The sequence below is a fragment of the Pyrus communis genome, chromosome 15 (genome assembly GCF_963583255.1).
Source record: "Pyrus communis chromosome 15, drPyrComm1.1, whole genome shotgun sequence".
Lineage (NCBI taxonomy): Eukaryota > Viridiplantae > Streptophyta > Magnoliopsida > Rosales > Rosaceae > Pyrus > Pyrus communis.
The window spans coordinates 487,822-506,451 of NC_084817.1; the positions used below are offsets into that span (position 1 = coordinate 487,822).

At 39.5% G+C, this 18,630-nt stretch overlaps 3 protein-coding genes across 3 annotated transcripts; 2 read left to right on the forward strand and 1 right to left on the reverse strand.

Moving 5' to 3' along the window:
- Positions 1–1,097: 1,097 nt before the first annotated feature.
- LOC137718626 (mechanosensitive ion channel protein 8-like) lies at positions 1,098–4,165 on the reverse strand. The gene is made up of 5 exons (XM_068458175.1): positions 2,755–4,165; positions 2,459–2,582; positions 2,082–2,375; positions 1,774–1,976; positions 1,098–1,632 (listed from the first exon to the last, which is right to left on the reverse strand). The coding sequence occupies exons 1-5, from the start codon at positions 4,137–4,139 to the stop codon at positions 1,332–1,334; spliced, it is 2,307 nt and encodes a 768-aa protein (XP_068314276.1). The 5' UTR covers positions 4,140–4,165; the 3' UTR covers positions 1,098–1,331.
- Positions 4,166–12,279: 8,114 nt separating this feature from the next.
- On the forward strand, positions 12,280–13,078 carry LOC137717570 (plastocyanin B'/B''). Its single transcript, XM_068456977.1, has one exon. It carries the CDS (start codon positions 12,388–12,390, stop codon positions 12,886–12,888), a length of 501 nt encoding a protein of 166 aa, XP_068313078.1. The 5' UTR covers positions 12,280–12,387; the 3' UTR covers positions 12,889–13,078.
- Positions 13,079–13,858: 780 nt separating this feature from the next.
- On the forward strand, positions 13,859–14,664 carry LOC137718023 (uncharacterized). The gene is made up of 2 exons (XM_068457545.1): positions 13,859–13,913; positions 13,976–14,664. Exons 1-2 carry the CDS (start codon positions 13,859–13,861, stop codon positions 14,662–14,664), a joined length of 744 nt encoding a protein of 247 aa, XP_068313646.1.
- Positions 14,665–18,630: the final 3,966 nt, after the last annotated feature.

Consider the following 18,630-nt stretch of genomic DNA (forward strand, 5'->3'; position numbering starts at 1 on the left):
ACATGGGGATTAAATCCAATATTGCTGGATAACTAGAAAGTTCTCTGGTCATTATCGTGGTACTCGTAGGGAACTCTTTGAACGAATTGTCCCAATACAAACACTCACAAAAATAGTTTACATCCATCTCCATCATAGCTACCGGTCCTCCAGCATTAGCTGCTCTGGTAGTTGTAGTTGAAGATTTTCTTCGTCAACTTCCAATTAAGGAACTGCAGTGCAATAAAGGTTTTCTTTTCTTTCTTTTGATAAAAAGGACATGCACTTCTGCTGTAAATAGTGGGATTGTAATTGTATGCCCACGTGCAAACAGTATCTCTACCATATGCCTAATAGGGTAGTTTTGTAAGCTTACAACGAAGTTGCTCTATATATAGAGCACTACAAGTGATCAAAACACATAGTAAAAAAGGAAAAGTTGGAATAATATAAGTAATCTTCCTATTTTCTTTTATCTGCAATCATTTTGTATTAGAGTTAAGAAACAAGATAGTGTGATATTTTGCATCTGCTTCGTCTTTGTTCCTAACAAATGTTATCTTTCTAACTTTTGCTCATTTAAAACAACTTCATCATTTTACCTCACAAAAATCATGACTGAAACCATTCATTCTATTGTCATGTAAACATCATTATTTTGAAAAGAATTCATTCGATTTAAATATTATTTAATCATTCATATGAATTAAACAAATTAACAATTCATTATGAAGTACTTGTTACGATTTTAATAAGAAAATCACACTTTTCAATTTTACCACCTTATATTAATAAACAAATAGAATTAGGAAACAAATTGGTATTAATATTTAAGAGATATTTTTCAGTGTTTAGGAACACGGCCCGCACATCAAGAGTGATAATATGAGTGGTGGAAGTTTTTTTATTTCTAAGCATCCAACTACTTGGTGTATCCGGCATCCTTCCCAAGTTCAAACTCAATACACTTTATAATTAGGGTGAGAAAATTTTCATTATGACCAGAACACGGATGGTACACCAATTGGTTTTATATAAATGGTGAGAAAGTTTATTTTTTAAGTTATCAACTTTTTAAGATATATCCCACCATTCGTATAGTGATACGTGGTGTACCATCCCATATACCGGTCACACTGAAAAATCTCTCCAATTAGAATGATGGATTAGTACCAAGGTGGTCCATCTGAAGTGAGGAGGATTGGCAATTTATCTATAATATACGCATAATTTCATATGTTAGTCTGGAACAACAATCATCTGCTCTGCTGTTATATCTCAGCATCAAACGTCATGTTCCAAAGAACCCTCAACCGTCATGCCAGTCCTCCCAGAGTACAAGTTGAAGAGTGTTAGTTTGCTGGTGGCGGGACACAAGTTGTCCAATTTGAAGGAACCTTGTTGGAGGTTGAACTTGGCATGGCTCGGACGTTGACATCGAGAGGCAGTAACCGGTACTCAATATCTAGCTCTCTGAACACTTTGATCATCTCTTCGATCAAAAGGCTCCTCCTGTGCCATCTCTCCAGCATGTCCTGATGGTTCATCTTGTGTGTCAGCCATACCGATATCTTCAGTTTGTTCAACTCCTCCACATCCCTCATGATCAACATTGGAGCGTCGTACCAGTGGTCCTTCTTGTCTTCAATATACCTGTGTAACATGTTAAGCAGTTGATAATCATATAAGGGGTGTGATTCCTCCGTAGCAAAACTCGAAAGGCATATGCTCATACTTTTTAACATGTGTGGATGTGTTGTTTCCAAAACGTAAATATTTCATTTCAAGGTATACCTCTGTATTCTTCCTTTCATAGTAGCCACCTTCTCCAAAGGAGTTGAAATATGCACACAAAAATCAATAGCATCGCCCATGTCAGGACTACGACGATAGTTAGCAATTGCCTTGGTAGCAAGAACACTGTTAGGGTATATGATCTTGTGGTTATCAAACTTCAGAAAGACCGTAGTTAATATATTCATCTCTTCAACTACCATCTGAAACCGAAAAAAACCATCAAGCAATTAGGTATATCGGTATAAACACAGATCCTAAGGTAATACACACTACACATAAACATAACTTCTGATTCAAAACTTCACCTGGACTCCATCCACTTCACAACGATCACCCACATCAAACGGGTGCATTACAAATAGAAAGATGATTGCTTCAAAAACTGTCTTGCATGTGTTCCCGAAGATAAATACAACCAAAAGAAGCTGGGAGCTCATTAAGAGAAGGAAGTGGGCGAAATGAACCTCAAGTATAATAAGCCAGATTATCAAAATGACGATAGCTACAAGGACGTTCAAAATGTTATGGAGTTCATCCACAGCTGTTTTTGTATCGTTCAAAGAAAATGCTAGTGCTCTTCTGTCTTTAAATGCATTGACCTAAAAGAAACGAGAAAAACACATTCATTCTTCAATAAATGGTTCGTCGATGACAGAAACCACAACTTAAAAGGCATTATTACCACCCAATTCCTAAGAGCGGTCTTGCTGATTTTGTCATCTTCACTTGCTGCACCAAAGAGACGAAATGTCTTTAAAGCTTCATCTTTATCCATAAACTGCATCAAATCCTCGAGGTAAATGTATCTGTCACAACAAAATGCATTAGCACATGTTGAAGGTAACTCCTGTAGACTACTCCCATACAAAGTACTTCTGAGCAGGTAACCATTAGGTAATTTAACATAGTGTAGCTCACATGCAGATGAAGATCAAACCAAATTAATATCTAATGGTAAAATTTTTTATGTAAACTTACGGAGACCCTGGCTTGGCTACTCTGAAAAACATCTTCCTGGCTGCATCTTTTGCTTGAGATTCAGTTGTAATCATCAAAGAAGAGTTGTCTCCCATATCAGAATTCAGTATGTGTTCATCTAGAGTGGTTAAGGCCCCGTGCCGGATGATGTTTACCATTTTTCTCATATTCCAAGCCGACACATTCTTTTGGTTTAGCTTATGCAAGTGATCAACCGGGATGCCTTCATCTTGCTTCCCAGACGCTGGCCTAGAAACCGCGGGACTCTTCCCTACTCTGGGGCTATTTTGGTGTCCACTCCCCACAACTCTCCCACTCCTTGCCCTGCGAAGAAGAGTTGCACTGAGCTCGCGAGGCATAGCAGCCCCCGCTTTCTGAAACTCCTGAATCTCAGCTGCCGCGGCTTTTTCCTCTTCTAGTGACAGTCGCCTTTCAAACAGAGGGGGGCCTGAAAGTGTCTCCAACACATACTGATTGAACAAAGCCTCCTGAATTCGATCGAAAAATGCGTTGACATGGAAAGACAAGGCAAGAACCTTAACAAGTATTGTCTTCAGCAGCCAAATCAATGTCCCAACCAGAAAACACACAAGAATCTTGGTCACATAAGGCAAAATCCTACTCTTGGTCTTCTCCTGCACCTTCTTATCAAATATCAAGTGCCACGCCAACAAGACCAAACCCAACCAGAGACAATTCTGCACCGATTTCCTTAATCCATAAACGAAATACAAAACCCGTTTTCGCAACAAGAAATTTCGTTCTACGAAGAACACAACCACCCGAATTCCCCAACCAGAAACCAAACGACCACAAATCAATGCCAGAACCAGAATTTCCCACTTCCACAGCGGAAGATCCCACAAAGTTTGCTTCTTTAAAATCGGAATCCAAAGATTGCAAACCAAAGCAGCTATAACAATAACAAGACTCACCCACTGAAGCAACGTGAGCGCGCTGAACTTCCACTTCCTGTACTCCTCTGGAATGTCTTCAAGGTCAGGGTCGTCGAAAGCCGAAGCGTCGTCATCTTTTCCATGCGATCGTCCGGAAGCGGCCGTTCTGTCGGATTTCAGAGACACTTCCTCTGGTAGGTCGAGAAGCCTGGACTTTGTCTTGCTCATGGGGGGTTTCCAGGGGCTTCGGGAGAAGGAGGCGTTGGAGCTGCATTGGATGACAGCCTCAGCCCCGTCGGAGCTGGAGGAAGCTTCCGGAAGCTCTTTGCTTCTCCGTCGGAAAGATTCAGTCAGTTTTTCTGGGGAGCCCTGAATTACTGGTGTCCTTGGAGCTGGTTCTCCGTTATGCGGTGCAGTCTCTGTTTCTATGCTACAGGAATCATCGCCATCGTCGATCTTGACTACCACTTCTCCTTCCCTCGTTGCCATTTGATCTTCTTCTTCTTGGTGGTGAGTTCGGTTGCTGCTTCTGCAGACTGCAGGGCAGGAAAGTGGTGACTTATGTAGTTGAAGACGGATACTTTTTCTCAAACCTTCCAAGTTAAGCAATGAACTTATAGAAATTGCTTGTGATTCTTTTGTTCGTTTGGGTAAAAGCGAAAGAGAAGCAACGTGAGACCGTCATTGTCGAATATAAAGCGGCTTTCTGAAATGTTTAAAAATTATTCCCCCAAAAGGTCTAAGGGAAGTCTCCGTTCCCGTTCTGGATACGTCTCTCTCGTCATCTTGTCAATTATTATATTTTTGGCTCGTCGTCGCCCATGTTTTATAGAAAAGTAAACGAATAAATATCCGAGAGATGAAAAGGAAGGGTGGAGGACATCAGATTCCCGACACGCCGTTATAGTAACTGCGACTTGGGAATATATGTTTTAGTGGGCTGTCGAATTTTCGGGAGAGAATCCTTGTTCATCGAGTTGAAGATTTTTTTTTGTTTTTATTCCAACGATAATCTAGTTTGATTTATTATAATCTAAATTATGCTCTAAGAATTCGAACTTTATCTAGTATATGAGACACGTTTTTTTAATCAGCTTGATTATGAACGAAAAATTTGAACATTTAATTTAGATTAATAAAACAAAACCCAATAAACACACATATAGAGTCGTGTCACGTCAGCGGTCTGCTCAAGAATTTCTCCTCATTGGGTGCGACTTTAGCTGACTTTCCCTTTCGTCTATCTCGCTTCCCTTTGCAACCTTTAAGGGCTGGTTTGGTATTATTGTGTTTTGATAAAAAGTTGATTTTGTTGTATTGTAAGAATAAGCGGTTGTGAAATAAAGCAGCAGAGTGTTTGGTAAACTTTTTTGTAAAAATGCTTTTGAAAAAAAAAATAGTATTATAGTGTTTGGTAAACTTTTATGTAAAACAGATGTGAAAAAAAACCGATTTTTCAAAGCTGGGTTTTGCAGCTTCTTGTTTTTGGCTTTTTTTCACCCAAAACTGTGAAAAAAAGCTGAAGCTGAATGTTTACCAAACACAAAAATAGCTCCCAGCATTTTTTGATACCAATTTTTTTCAGAATCACCGCAGTACCAAACCAGTCTAGAATTGTAGACTTTCAGAATTGCAGACTTGGGAAGGAAGAATAAAGACGAGCATTGGATCTTTTTCCCAGTACCTTTCTGGCCCTATTTTCCGACAGCTCGAATTCACGGCACAACTTGTACCGTGCTACCAGCTACTAAATAAAACTTCTCATCAGGAAAAGGAAGCTCAATTCCATCAAGGATAAAGATCAAAGAATGGCTTATATTGCTGGAAAAAAAGTACACGAATACCTTCTGGACTACGCCAACTGCCGCTTGTAACGGAGTTAAGTTCTCGTCGGGAAGCTGACATTTCAGTCACGAAACATGGACAGAACAACCCCCAAGATAAAAACGTGAGCTTTATGATCGTATGTCCTATGCTTTATAACCTTCCTTGATCAACAGAAAGCAATCATGTGTCAGACACTAGTGTGATATCCAGATGCTTAATTCCAGTGAAGCAAATGAGATGGCTAATATCTAGGGAACACAGTTACACAGACCTCGCGAGCGACAAGTGCCATTTTCTGCAGTCATAACACCATACTGTGCATGTACTCTCGCGGTGCCAAAATTAGCTACTTTCACTACCTGTCAACAATAATTTCAAACTTAAAGAAAATCGAATAATTAAGTTTGATCACCATGTTAAATCTACACACACCCAAAATATAACCTGATGATAAGCTCATGTTGAAAGAAAAATATGTAACAAGGACAAGAACGCACACGTCCTGCCCATGCCTCTTTCATTTTGAGAAAAGTACACTAAATAAAGTACTTATATACGCAACATAGTTAAGAGATACAAAGAATCTATTACTCCAGTTCCGTCTACCAAAAGATTAGCAGCTTTCGACTCCCTATGAATTATATTGCTTTGGTGCAAGTAGTTCATTCCCCTGGAAACATCAATTTGCGACTCTGAGCAAGGACAGAAGTGATAACACGCCCCTTTGGTTATGCAGAAAGTCATACATACTTCCCCCAGACAGAAATTCTGAGAACGAAAAAGAAAATATAAAAAACTTGAATTGAACCGAAAACCATGTGAGGGCATAAACAAATATAAATACATAAATTACAATAGCTTACACCTTACATGTCTTCATTGAGAAATATCAAAGTTAATTGAAGATTCGGAATTTCAAATATGAAGATAAACAATAATCACCTTACCTATGTAAGAAGATCCGGAACTGTAAGTGAATCACATCACATACTTGCAAAACTGAGAAACGCTTAACATGTTACCAACTGTTTACATCATTGAGAATATCAACAAAGATGATGTAAATTGAAAACCACATTAGATTGATTGACATTGCAGAGCAGCAATTTTAAACATATATTCAAAGGGGGAAAACAAATCTACCTCACTGAGGAGGACTTTGGGCTTGTCATTCGTGGAAATAGTAATTTCATGCATCGACCTGTAAAATTTGAAGTATAGCAAAGTTAATTATATAAGAACAATGCAAAACTATAGCAATCAATTATTTGCTGTAATTCCTTCCTGTCAAATATCTTCTCAGACACAACAAAGTCATACGAGACATTCCTATATACATATAGAAATGATAGGTATAAAAGGCAGTACAGATCACACTGCAAAAAGGAGAAGCATCTTTTTTCGTGTACTTCATTATGTGAAAATGATGACAATCATAAAGAAACGTATTTCAACCTACTTACCTTGTAAACAGTTGACTGGCATACACGGAGTTATCTGTAACCTCTCAGCTTCAAGAGCAAGTTCAAAGTCTGGTGACAAACCAAAAGCTGGCGGTGGATGACCGAATACATAAGAAATAACGTGCCATATGAGAGATGTAAAGATCAATGTTTTCAATAGAGAGAGCCAACTCCAAATAAATATTCATATAGCCGTGCATCTCTTTGTTGGCAGCAGCAGAACATTGACATTCGCTTTCCTCGATGAATTTGAGCCGGAAGCAGAACGAACCTGCATAAAAGATTGGCTAAGCAAATAACTTCCTATGCCAATAATTCCTTGTCCCAGACGAGCTTGGACTGCGGCGGGTCTAGTGGCAGGGTCATGTGCCCCATGCAGTAATCTCTTATGTATCAGAACATCTTGTGCCCTCTCCGGCGAAGGAGTGTACTGTGCATTTAATATTTCTTAATGTTTAGCTTTCAGCTAATTTCTCTCTCTTACATTTAGCGAGTGACTGTTCAAAGTGTTAGAATAGCTTCTCTAGCTTGTGGGAAATGTTCTTACCTTTTAAAAAAAGAAAAAGAAAAGAGGATTGGGCTAGCTTCTTCTTTAATTTTTAAAACTAACCAGGCCCAGAAACTTCGATCCAGAAAGATCTTGACAAGTCATCTCTTCTCAAAAGATTATTATGCGTTTTACTTGTGAAAATATGACAAAGAACATATACATAATGGGATGCCTCAAGATTCAAGATGTTTATAGAGTGTGGATAGCTATACTGTGACTTTTTATATGTAAAGTATATTTATTTATAGAGAACGATGGCTTAAATTGTGTACATATACAATTTCTTTTCTAATTTTTAAGTGTTGTTGTTATTTCAGTTTTTTAATTTCTACTTTTTAGTTTTCAGGTATAAAGATAAATGACGATGGGTTTGAAAGTTTTTGTTAATTGTTTCTGTTTTTATTTATTGCGGAAAATGAAACAAATGAAAAAACGTGTAGCAAAATATTCATCGCATATTTTTTTAGTTATGGTGAATTTTTTGTTAAATATTAAGTTGGTAGCTAGTCTTGAGGTCCTGGGTTCGAATTAGGTATGACAAGAGTCAGTCGGCAGATCAAAGTTAGAAGCCTAGATATTGAGTTTCGAGAGTAGATTAATACATGTTTTGTAATGTAAAATTGGTTATCAAACTAAGAATTAAAAATAGTATGGTAATCAAACGGTCCCTCAACGAGTTGAATAATATTTTTACATACGTAAAGAGTTAAACAATGTTCTTAAACATGGTCAACTACCCAGTCTCCCAATTTTTTTAGCAGAAAATGAATCAGATGTGCAATGTGAATTTCCTCAACTCAAGAATTAACTAATTAGCAAGGCTAACTCAACTGAAGTCTCTCTCACTCTTCTAGTCTCTATATCCCGCGGTTATTAATTAGTAAACAGAAAGCAAGGGACAAAAAATGGCATTGAGTACTGACAAGATTCCACAACTAGTAATTAAGGTGGATGAAGTAGTTGGTTTAGTAAAGACTAAAGGGAGACTGGGAGATAATAATAAAAAGCAAGCGTTTTGCATGGCCGTTGTGGGGGGTGGTGGGGGCGTTACTTTGACAACTCATTTGATATTCCTTTTACTTTAGTTTAATTTAACGTACGTAATTCAAATTTTTAGTTTTGATTAACGTGTTCGTGTTTCTGCTGGTGCTGGGGCATGCAGAGAGAGAGAGAGAGAGAAAGCGAGAGAGAGAGATATATATATATATATATATATATATATATATATTAGATAGACGTGTGCCTCTGGGTCTGCATCTTCTGTTAATAATAAGAAGAGTAGAGAAAATAAATTTATCCTGCAACCCAGCAGAGAGTGAGATTCCGTTATTGATGTGGAGGCGCTGCAACTGCAACCTTGTTGTTTCTGTGCCTAGCAAGCTTCTGTGGAAGTGTGTATCACAGAGATGAGAGAGAGAATCTAGAGAGAGAGAGAGTAGAGAGAGAGAGAGAGAATATTATGGGCCGGGCTGATGGGACATTTAGCATGGTATTGAATGCTGCTATGGTCCTTTGGCATTAGGGTTTTAATTCGGTAGCTGCCGGTTTTTAATGCACCACCAGCACCCTGCAACTGCAATATGCTTCTCTCTCTCTCTCTCTCTCTCTCTCTCTCTCTCTCTCTCTCTCTCTCTCTCTCTCTCTCTCTCTCTCTCTCTCTAGTCCTTCCTTAAATATTGATTCATGACATTCCCAATTTCACCACCATTATTATCAATATATATATATATATATATATATATCCTCCTCAGCAGTCAGTCCTCTCCTATCCTTCAACTTATTTCTCTGCTTCATTTGGTAAATAATTCTATATATATGTGTGTGTGTGTGTGAAGTTGATGCAGCATGCAGGAAAAATATAGAATGTTTTGCGGATATACAATTACCTTATTGAAATAGTTACTGTGATGTTGGCCTGGTTCACTCAGAGAAGAAGATTACTTACTGCATCTGCATGTACGTAGATATGTACGTTGTTCTATGGTCACCTGAATCTGATTGAGCCGCGCCAATATCTCAGTGCTCTTTCATCCTCTCACGCCGGCTGCCTCCGCCCTCTTCCTCGCTCTTTCAATATCGATCTGGTCAATATTTCATTTTTTTTCTCTTTATTTCTGTTTCATTTCATTTTTTTGATGTTTTTCCTTTTTCGTTCTCTTTTACAAAATGGAATATATATCTTCTTTTTTTGCTTATTTTACACTTAACTTACGTGACAGAACAAAATTGAGAACCTTGTACTCCACTATCCGGTTTTGGTTCGCTACTCCTCATATTGCCAATTGGTTTTATGGTAGAACCTCAACTTTTTTCATGGTATCAGAGTAGGTTGTCCCACGTGTCCACGTCATCCCGTTGTGTTGTCCACTTGTTAGGCTTGAAAATTCGTCACACGTGAGAGAGCGTGTTGAGAATGAGTCCCACATTGATGGGATGAGGTGAGGGACCTTGCATGGGCTTATAAGAGGTTGGGCTACTTCCCATATTGCCAATTAGTTTTATGGTGGAATCTCAACTTTCTTCATGGTATCAGAGCAAGTTGTCCCACGTATCCACGTCATCTCATTGTGTTGTCCACGTGTTAGGCTTGAAAATTCGTCACACGTAATTCACCACACGTGAGAAGGCGTGTTGAGAATGAGTCCCACATTGATGGATGAGGTGAGGGACCTTGCATAGGCTTATAATAGGTTTGACTACTTCTCATATTGCCAATTGGTTTTATGGTGGAACCCCAACTTTCTTCATGGTATCAAAGCAGGTTGTCCCACATGTCCACGTCATCCCATTGCGTTATCCATGTGTTAGGCTTGAAAATTCGTCACACGTGAGGGAGCGTGGTGAGAATGAGTCCCACATTGATGGGAGAAGGACCACGCATGGGCTTATAAGAGGTTACGCTACTCCTCATATTGCCAATTGATTTTATGATGGAACCTTAACTTTCTTCAGTTTCGACCGGCGACCGTCTTTGTTAATGTAATTAGCAGCAGGCCAGGGGGTACTACCGTCTAGCAAAAACTAATTAAATACCTTCACTGTATACCGTTAACGTAAATAGTAAGTTAGTAACCAGAAATATGTATTTATTGGATAGCCAATATTATCATTTGAGTATGTAACTGTGCTACTTGGTTGTCCTTCCAATTGTAACTAACGAATTTTCACCGCACACGTGTGGCTTCATAGCCGTGTAGTTACCATGGAATATAGAAAAAAATTCTTAATGCTGGGAGTGGGAGTGTGGATCAAAGAAAGTAGGAGAAGAAATAGTTAGAAGAGTAAATGCAGCAAGGTGGAGCGTGGGCCAATTTAATTGCTGCGTAAGTACGTACCGTCGGTGTCCGCTAGCTACTGTTAATTTTCCTCTCACAAATCACAAGCAATTGAGTGAGGGAATCCACTCTCTGTCTGTCTGTCCCCTTGGACTTCATTTGATACTACTTTCAAGGCGCATTTACGTAATCGAAATTAAAATACGGAATTAAATTTCAATTACGGGGTATAATTTTGTCTATTAAACTTGGGAAGTAAAAGAAAAGATGGGACCCACACAAAATTTTGGAATTCAATTCCAAAATTTGAAGGATTTGGATTCCTGATTGCTTGGGCAATTAAAATGACACTTTTGTTTGCTTTATGCTCTCACTTACTTTTTTTACTTCCAAGACTATCCTTTATAAACCCATTAACCCTAGTTTAATTGTGCACAACTCCATTATGCACAACTCCTTACTTTTTTTATTTTCATGCTTATTCACATTATGCACAACTCCATGCATATGTTGAAGAGAATAAACTACAACTTGAGCAAGAAAATTTAAATATTAAAGTAAATACTTAAATTTATAAATAAATAAATAAAACAAAAGCATTTTAGTGTGTCTATGAAATAAAAAAGCAATTTAATTTTTTTTCTTACTATTATATATTATATCAAATTTTATTAAAAAAAAGTATATAAAATATTTGATTTGGGACAAGGGCATTTTAGTAAATCACACTAGTTTATATCTGATTCTGCTAAATTAGTAAACAACTTTATGAAATTAGTATCATTTTTATTCCGATTCCAGAGCATTTAAATAAACAGCTTCAACATGAATTCAATTCTGACTTCTTCTCATTCCAACTCCTCCTCAATTCAATTCCTCCTCAATTTGATTCCTCTTATTTTCATTACGGTTATATAAACACGCCATCAGTCCTCAATGAATATAAGCTATGGCCTATCAACCAAGTTTTAGTATTGACGGGGACAAGAAATTATTCGGATCGTATTTGTTTGTTATTTCGTTAAGCGAGCTGTTAGAAGATACTTCGAAAAAAAAGTCATTCAATACTCCTATCAATATTCAATATATTTGAAGTGTATGATGATTTTTTTTTAATTTTAAAAGATTTTTATTGAGAAAAATAACACATATACTTGTGCAATTTTTTATGATCATAACGAAATTTTGACGCAGCTAGCCACAAGGTCTAGTAGCTAATTTTGATCAAATATTTGGTTCCTTTTGCACCAAGAAACTAGACGAATTTAGTCCATAATCTCACACATGAACCAAATGAACCCAAACTGTAAGATCAGCCACTCATTCATATCATATGTAGATCATAGATTGTTTGTCCTCTTGTCTATCCACTTCCACTAGTTTGACATACTTGCAAGCTCTCACACTCTCCACCTCCCATCACTAAGCTCCAGTGCCACGTCATCGGATAGCATCTCCACCCAATGCCACTCATTCACTATATCCAATCACCAATTCCTCCACCACACATAACCTTCCCCCTCCCACCCTATTAAAACACACCCTTCCTATCTTCTCCTTTTGATCGCTTTTAGAACTTGAGGCGACCTGCTTGCGAGAACACGTTCAATCAACTACATACAATGGCCTCCGTCAACCCCGCCGCGGTCGCTATCCCATCATTCACCGGACTCAAATCCGCCGGCGCAGCCAAGGTTAACGCTGCCGTTAAGGTCTCAGCCTCCCGAAGGCAGATGTGCATCGTCAAGTCATCCCTCAAGGATATCGGTGTGGCCGTTGCCGCCACTGCCGCCAGTGCTATCCTCGCCAGTAATGCCATGGCGATTGAGGTCTTGCTAGGCAGCGATGACGGTGGCTTGGCCTTCGTCCCCAACAGCTTCTCCGTCGCCCCCGGTGAGAAAATTGTGTTCAAGAACAATGCTGGATTCCCACACAACATTGTGTTTGACGAGGACGAGGTTCCCGGCGGTGTGGATGCTGGAAAGATCTCGATGAGCGAGGAGGACCTCCTGAATGGCCCCGGGGAGACCTACGCCATCACCTTGACCGAAAAAGGTTCATACTCTTTCTACTGCTCTCCTCACCAGGGAGCTGGCATGGTCGGCAAAGTTACCGTTAACTAATTCATGATCAGTTGTCTGATTAATAATATTTATGCTTCCTTTTTTGGAGGCAAAGTAGGACTTCTGTACCGATCAGATTATATATTGCCATGAGAGACAACGTGAGAGGTGAAACCATTTATATATTGAGCGCCTTCATGCTTTTCATCATTCTTCTTTATTTAAAGTTGGATAGTTTGTGTGCTGGCTTTTATTTCATTTCGTTATTTAAGGCTTGTTCGAGACTACTTCCCTAAAAACTACTTTTTTCACTTTTACTGTAAGTGCTTTTATTATAAACACTACCAAAAATGCTTTCTAAAAAAAATGCTTCTATAAATCACAACACTCTTGTATTTTACTGTCAAACGTAGTAGAAAAAACTTTTTACTCTTTAAGAAGCTGTTTTAAATCAATCCTAAAACATATGTTAAAGTGTAGTGGTTAATTAACCAATTGTGTGTGTAGAAACGTTAACTAGGCCAATTAATTAAGATAGGATGTACGCGGTCTTATTAGAATATAATTTAAATAAAGAAAAAAGTATTGTCTACATTCTCATGGTAAACCAAAAACAAAAAAGAAATGAAGAGATCAATTGAATTACATTTCATTAGGCTATATACTATTTGTTGCGTGAGGAAATCTTAGGGAATAAGGAATGAAGAGATATTTTTGGTATAAAATTATGTAATTGGTATCCTAGTGGTTTTGGGATACTTGTTTCCTAGTTTGTAGGAGATTGTATATGTTTATATATTCCTCTATGTGAGAAGAATAAAGATAAGGAAAATATTCATCTAAAACCTAGAATTTAACTTGGTATCAAGAGCAGGTTTCGACCTGTCTCGTCTCGGAAAAAAACCCTAGCCGTCAAAACTTTGGTGTTCATCAAATCTTGAACCCAGAAACCAAAGCACCGTAGCCTTTGGAATCAACAAAGCTACAGAAAAAAAAACAAATATACATAACCTGCACATCTGTCCGTGCAATGGCAGACATCAAAACTGGAGATATAATTCCCATGCAAACTATATCGGTCCATGGTGAGTCATCCAACGTCAACCCCATTCCGTTTGGGTATCGATTGAGCGACTCGAACTTCAAGGTTTGGTCGAAGATGAAGATGATCCAGGATATGTGAAGTGGTCAACGGAAGATGCTATTGTGCGGGGGTGGTTGCTCAAAACCATGGAACCCCACCTGCTTGGCCTGTTTATAGACTTGCCCACGGCTAAAGATATCTGGGAGAGTGTCACCCAGATGTTTTATGATGGTTCTGATGAGTCCCAATACTATGAACTCCGGTGCAAGGCTACACGGACGAGACAGGATGGTCGTCAAATTAATTTGTACTTCACTGAATTAAAGAGTGTGTGGCAGGACCTTGACAGACGACGTCCTCTTCGTATGGTGTGTGGAGCAGATTTGAAAACTCGTAAAGAAGAACTCGCAAAAGATAGGGTGTATGATTTTCTTGCGGGATTAGATGGTGTGTTTGACCAAGTTCGGAGTGAGATTCTAAGGATGAAACCTATCCCTGGAATCGAAGAATGCTTCAATTTGGTACGACGTGAATCCCAAAGGCTGGTCACTATGATGGGAACAAAAGCTACAATGACAGCACCTCCTATGGCTATGGCAACTAAGGCACCTGGGTCTCTTCCACCATCTAATGAAAGTTCTCGATCATTCCAAACCCATGAGGATATTGATAAGGACAAACTTCATTGCAATCATTGTAATGGAACAAGACACACTGAAGAGACCTGTTTTGAAATTCATGGGTACCCATAATGGTACTGGGAAAGGAAGAAGGAGCTAAAGGCACGGGGGAACAAACGGGCTGGACAGGCCCGTATGGCAGCCACTGGATCAGGAGCCGCATATAATGCAGCAGGGAGCCAAGCTGGGTCCAAGGCCCAACAAGAGAAATCTGATGGGAGCAGGGGGATAGCTGTTGTTGCAGCGAGTCAACTAAGGCCCAACCCGTCAAGTCCAATAGCTGCAGCCCAGTTTGCGGTGCCAATTTCAGAAGCAGCTTCCAAGGAGACAGAAACGGGCCCACTTCTATCCTTAATCAATCAAATTTCAATGGGTGACAACGCAGAAGATTCAGGTAAAATCGGTACTGTTTTAATAACTTCCACCAAGAGAGATACTGGTTGGATAATTGACTCTGGAGCTACAGACCATATGACTTACGATGCATCATTATTTTATCACATGACTTCACCATCTAAAGAAGATGTCATTACAGCCAACGGTGATGTTGCTCCTGTAACGGGAGCGGGTTCTATTTCCCTTACTCCATCTTTGTCTATTCACAATGCACTACTTGTTCCAACATTATCTAATCATCTACTTTCTGTTGGTCAAGTTACTGAGCAATTAGATTGTGTTGTGTTAATGTTTCCCACATTTTGCCTACTTCAGGATATCCAGACTCGGGCGATAATTGGGCGTGGTACTAAGAGGAGAGGGTTATATTATGTGGATGATGTATCGGCAAGTCACGTAAATCAAGTGCGCAATGGTCATCCGAACAAGAATAAGACAATTTGGTTATGGCATCGTCGATTAGGGCATGCATCTTTTGGTTATTTGAAAAAATTGCTACCGTCTTTATTTCGTGGTATTTCAGACTCTGATTTTCAGTGTAATGATTGCATTCTTGCAAAAAGTCATCGTACTTCTTATCATTCGAGTTTCAATAAAAGAACAATTCCTTTTGAGCTAGTTCATTCTGATGTGTGGGGGCCTTCTCCAGTAGCCACTAGTCATGGGGTTCGTTGGTTTGTTATCTTTGTGGATGACTGCACCCGAATGACATGGCTTTATACTATGAAGAATAAAAGTGATGTTGGACAGATTTTTAACCAGTTCTACTGCATGGTTAAAAATCAATTCTCTCTACCCCTTAAGGTTCTTAGGTCGGATAATGGTGGGGAATATATCAATACCGAACTTTCTCAATTTTTTCAGGAGCACGGCATTCTTCATGAGACTACTTGTCCACACACTCCACAGCAAAATGGTGTAGCCGAGCGAAAAAATAGACATATTTTGGAAACCACTCGAGCCCTCCTCATTGGTGCTCACGCTCCTCACTCTTATTGGGCGGATGCCGTCAGATACTCCGTTTATCTAATGAACCGCATGCCATCCCGAGTGCATAATTTTCGCACTCCTATGGCAGTTCTTGCTGACCATGTGACATTGTCATCTTCTCTTCATTTGTCCCCACGTATCTTTGGTTGTGTGGCATATGTGCATCTCCATAAAAATCAGCGCAGTAAGTTGGATCCATGTGCAGTTCGTTGTATTTTTCTGGGATTTAATAGTCAGCAAAAGGGGTACCGATGTTATCATCCACCAACTAAGCATTTGTACGTCACCATGGATGTTACATTTTCCGAGCATGAGATGTTTTTTCCCACTGAAAACACTTACTATAATCTTCAGGGGGAGATGAGCACAAATGAAGATTATAGTTGGATTGATCTGCCAACTGTGCAGGTGGATGACACCTGCCGTAATACCATATGCCAGCCAGCCAAGAGTTCTAGTGGTTTAAGTAGCCGTGAGTGCAGCAGATTTGTTGAGCCCAATCTGGGCTTGTGCCGTGAGTCCAACAACCTGTGCAGCAGATTTGATGAGCCCAATCTGGGCTTGTGCCGTGAGTCCAACAACCTGTGTGAGCCCAATCTGGGCTTGTCTACTTTGGATTATGTGACAAGTGGGTCTGGGGGCTTAGGGACCGAAAGCCTTTCTAAGTCCAGCACACAAATTGGACCGAGCAGCAGCACACAAATTGGACCGTGTAGTGACAGCTCAAACACTTCAAGAAATAACCCTCCTCTAGTTGTACCCGTCCGTGTGCCCGAGGATATCCATGAGGTAAGCTTATTCCAATCTAATGAAGCTCATAATTTGACTAACATTGAAAGTAATTATGTATTACCCCCGAGACAAAATCGTGGGAAACCTCCTGATAGGTATTCTCCGGATGGGAAAATTAGATATGCAATTGCAAAGTATGTTTCTACACATCGACTGTCTTCCAAGTACCAAGCCTTCGTGAATACAATGGATGCTATCAAAATTCCAACAAAAGTGGAAGAAGCTTTGCAAGATCCTAGATGGAAAGAGGCAATGGAGGTAGAAATGAAAGCCCTACAAAAAAATGAAACTTGGAGCGTGGAGTCATTACCACAAGGAAAAAGACCAGTGGGATGCAAATGGGTGTTCACCATAAAACACAAAGCTGATGGAACCATTGATAGATACAAGGCAAGGTTGGTTGCTAAAGGGTACACACAAACTTTTGGGGTAGATTATCAGGAAACATTTGCCCCAGTAGCAAAGATGAATACCATACGAGTTCTTTTGTCTTTAGCTGCAAACTTTGATTGGCCGTTGAAACAATTTGATGTGAAGAATGCTTTTCTACATGGCGACTTGGAGGAAGAAGTATACATGGAACTCCCACCTGGGTATGAAGTTCAGAATAAAGCAGGCAAAGTATGCAGACTACGAAAGGCTCTTTATGGACTCAAACAATCGCCAAGGGCCTGGTTTGGAAGATTCACTGATGCAATGAAGAAATACGGGTACCAACAAGGGAATGCGGATCACACTTTGTTTATCAAACGCAGGGAAGGAAAGGTTACCTTGTTGATAATCTATGTGGATGATATGGTAGTCACAGGTGATGATACAGAGGAAATGGAAAGATTACAGGAGTATCTTTCTTCTGAGTTTGAGATGAAAGATTTAGGGGGTTTGAAGTATTTCTTGGGAATTGAAGTTGCTCGTTCCCGTGGTGGTATTTACTTATCCCAGCGGAAGTATGTTCTGGATCTTTTATCTGAAACTGGGATGTTGGCATGTAAACCCGCAGAAACACCTATAGTTCAGAATCATCATTTGGCTGTCTACCCGGACCAGGTTCCAGCAAACAGGGAAAGATACCAGAGGTTAGTAGGGAGGTTGATTTATTTGTCTCTCACAAGACCAGATATTGCATATGCTGTTAGTGTAGTAAGTCAATTTATGCACTCTCCTAGTGAAGATCACATGGATGCAGTAATGCGAATATTGAGTTATTTGAAAGGTGCACCTGGAAGAGGGTTGATTTTCAGGAAACATGGGCATTTAGAGATAAAAGGGTACACTGATGCTGATTGGGCCGGGAACATTACTGATAGACGCTCTACATCAGGGTACTTTACATTTGTTGCAGGAAATCTTGTGACTTGGAGGAGCAAGAAACAGAATGTGGTGGCAAGGTCTACGGCAGAGGCTGAATACCGTGGGATGGCGCATGGGATTTGTGAGCTATTATGGCTAAGGATTCTTCTTACAGAGATTGGGTTCAAGCCACATGGAACAATGCTTTTATATTGTGATAATCAAGCTGCGCGAGAGATAGCTAATAATCCAGTTCAGCATGATCGTACAAAACATGTTGAGGTGGATAGACACTTTATTAAAGAAAAGTTGGATGTTAAGCTAATTGACATTCCATATGTGAGATCCGAAGACCAGCTAGCTGATGTGTTAACGCATGCAGTGACGACAAGAGTGTTTCAGAACTCACTTGACAAGTTGGGCCTAGGAGATATCTACGCACCAACTTGAGGGGGAGTGTTGCGTGAGGAAATCTTAGGGAATAAGGAATGAAGAGATATTTTTGGTATAAAATTATGTAATTGGTATCCTAGTGGTTTTGGGATACTTGTTTCCTAGTTTGTAGGAGAT

Coding starts and splice junctions, on each gene's coding strand:
- LOC137718626 (XM_068458175.1), bottom strand. CDS start 4,139: ATGGCAACGAGGGAAGGAGAAGTGGTAGTCAAGATCGACGATGGCGAT. Junction 1,977..2,081: donor GTGAAGTGGATGGAGTCCAG/GTGAAGTTTTGA, acceptor TTTCGGTTTCAG/ATGGTAGTTGAAGAGATGAA. Junction 1,633..1,773: donor ATGAAAGGAAGAATACAGAG/GTATACCTTGAA, acceptor CATGTTACACAG/GTATATTGAAGACAAGAAGG.
- LOC137717570 (XM_068456977.1), top strand. CDS start 12,388: ATGGCCTCCGTCAACCCCGCCGCGGTCGCTATCCCATCATTCACCGGA.
- LOC137718023 (XM_068457545.1), top strand. CDS start 13,859: ATGGCAGACATCAAAACTGGAGATATAATTCCCATGCAAACTATATCG. Junction 13,914..13,975: donor GCAAACTATATCGGTCCATG/GTGAGTCATCCA, acceptor TCGAACTTCAAG/GTTTGGTCGAAGATGAAGAT.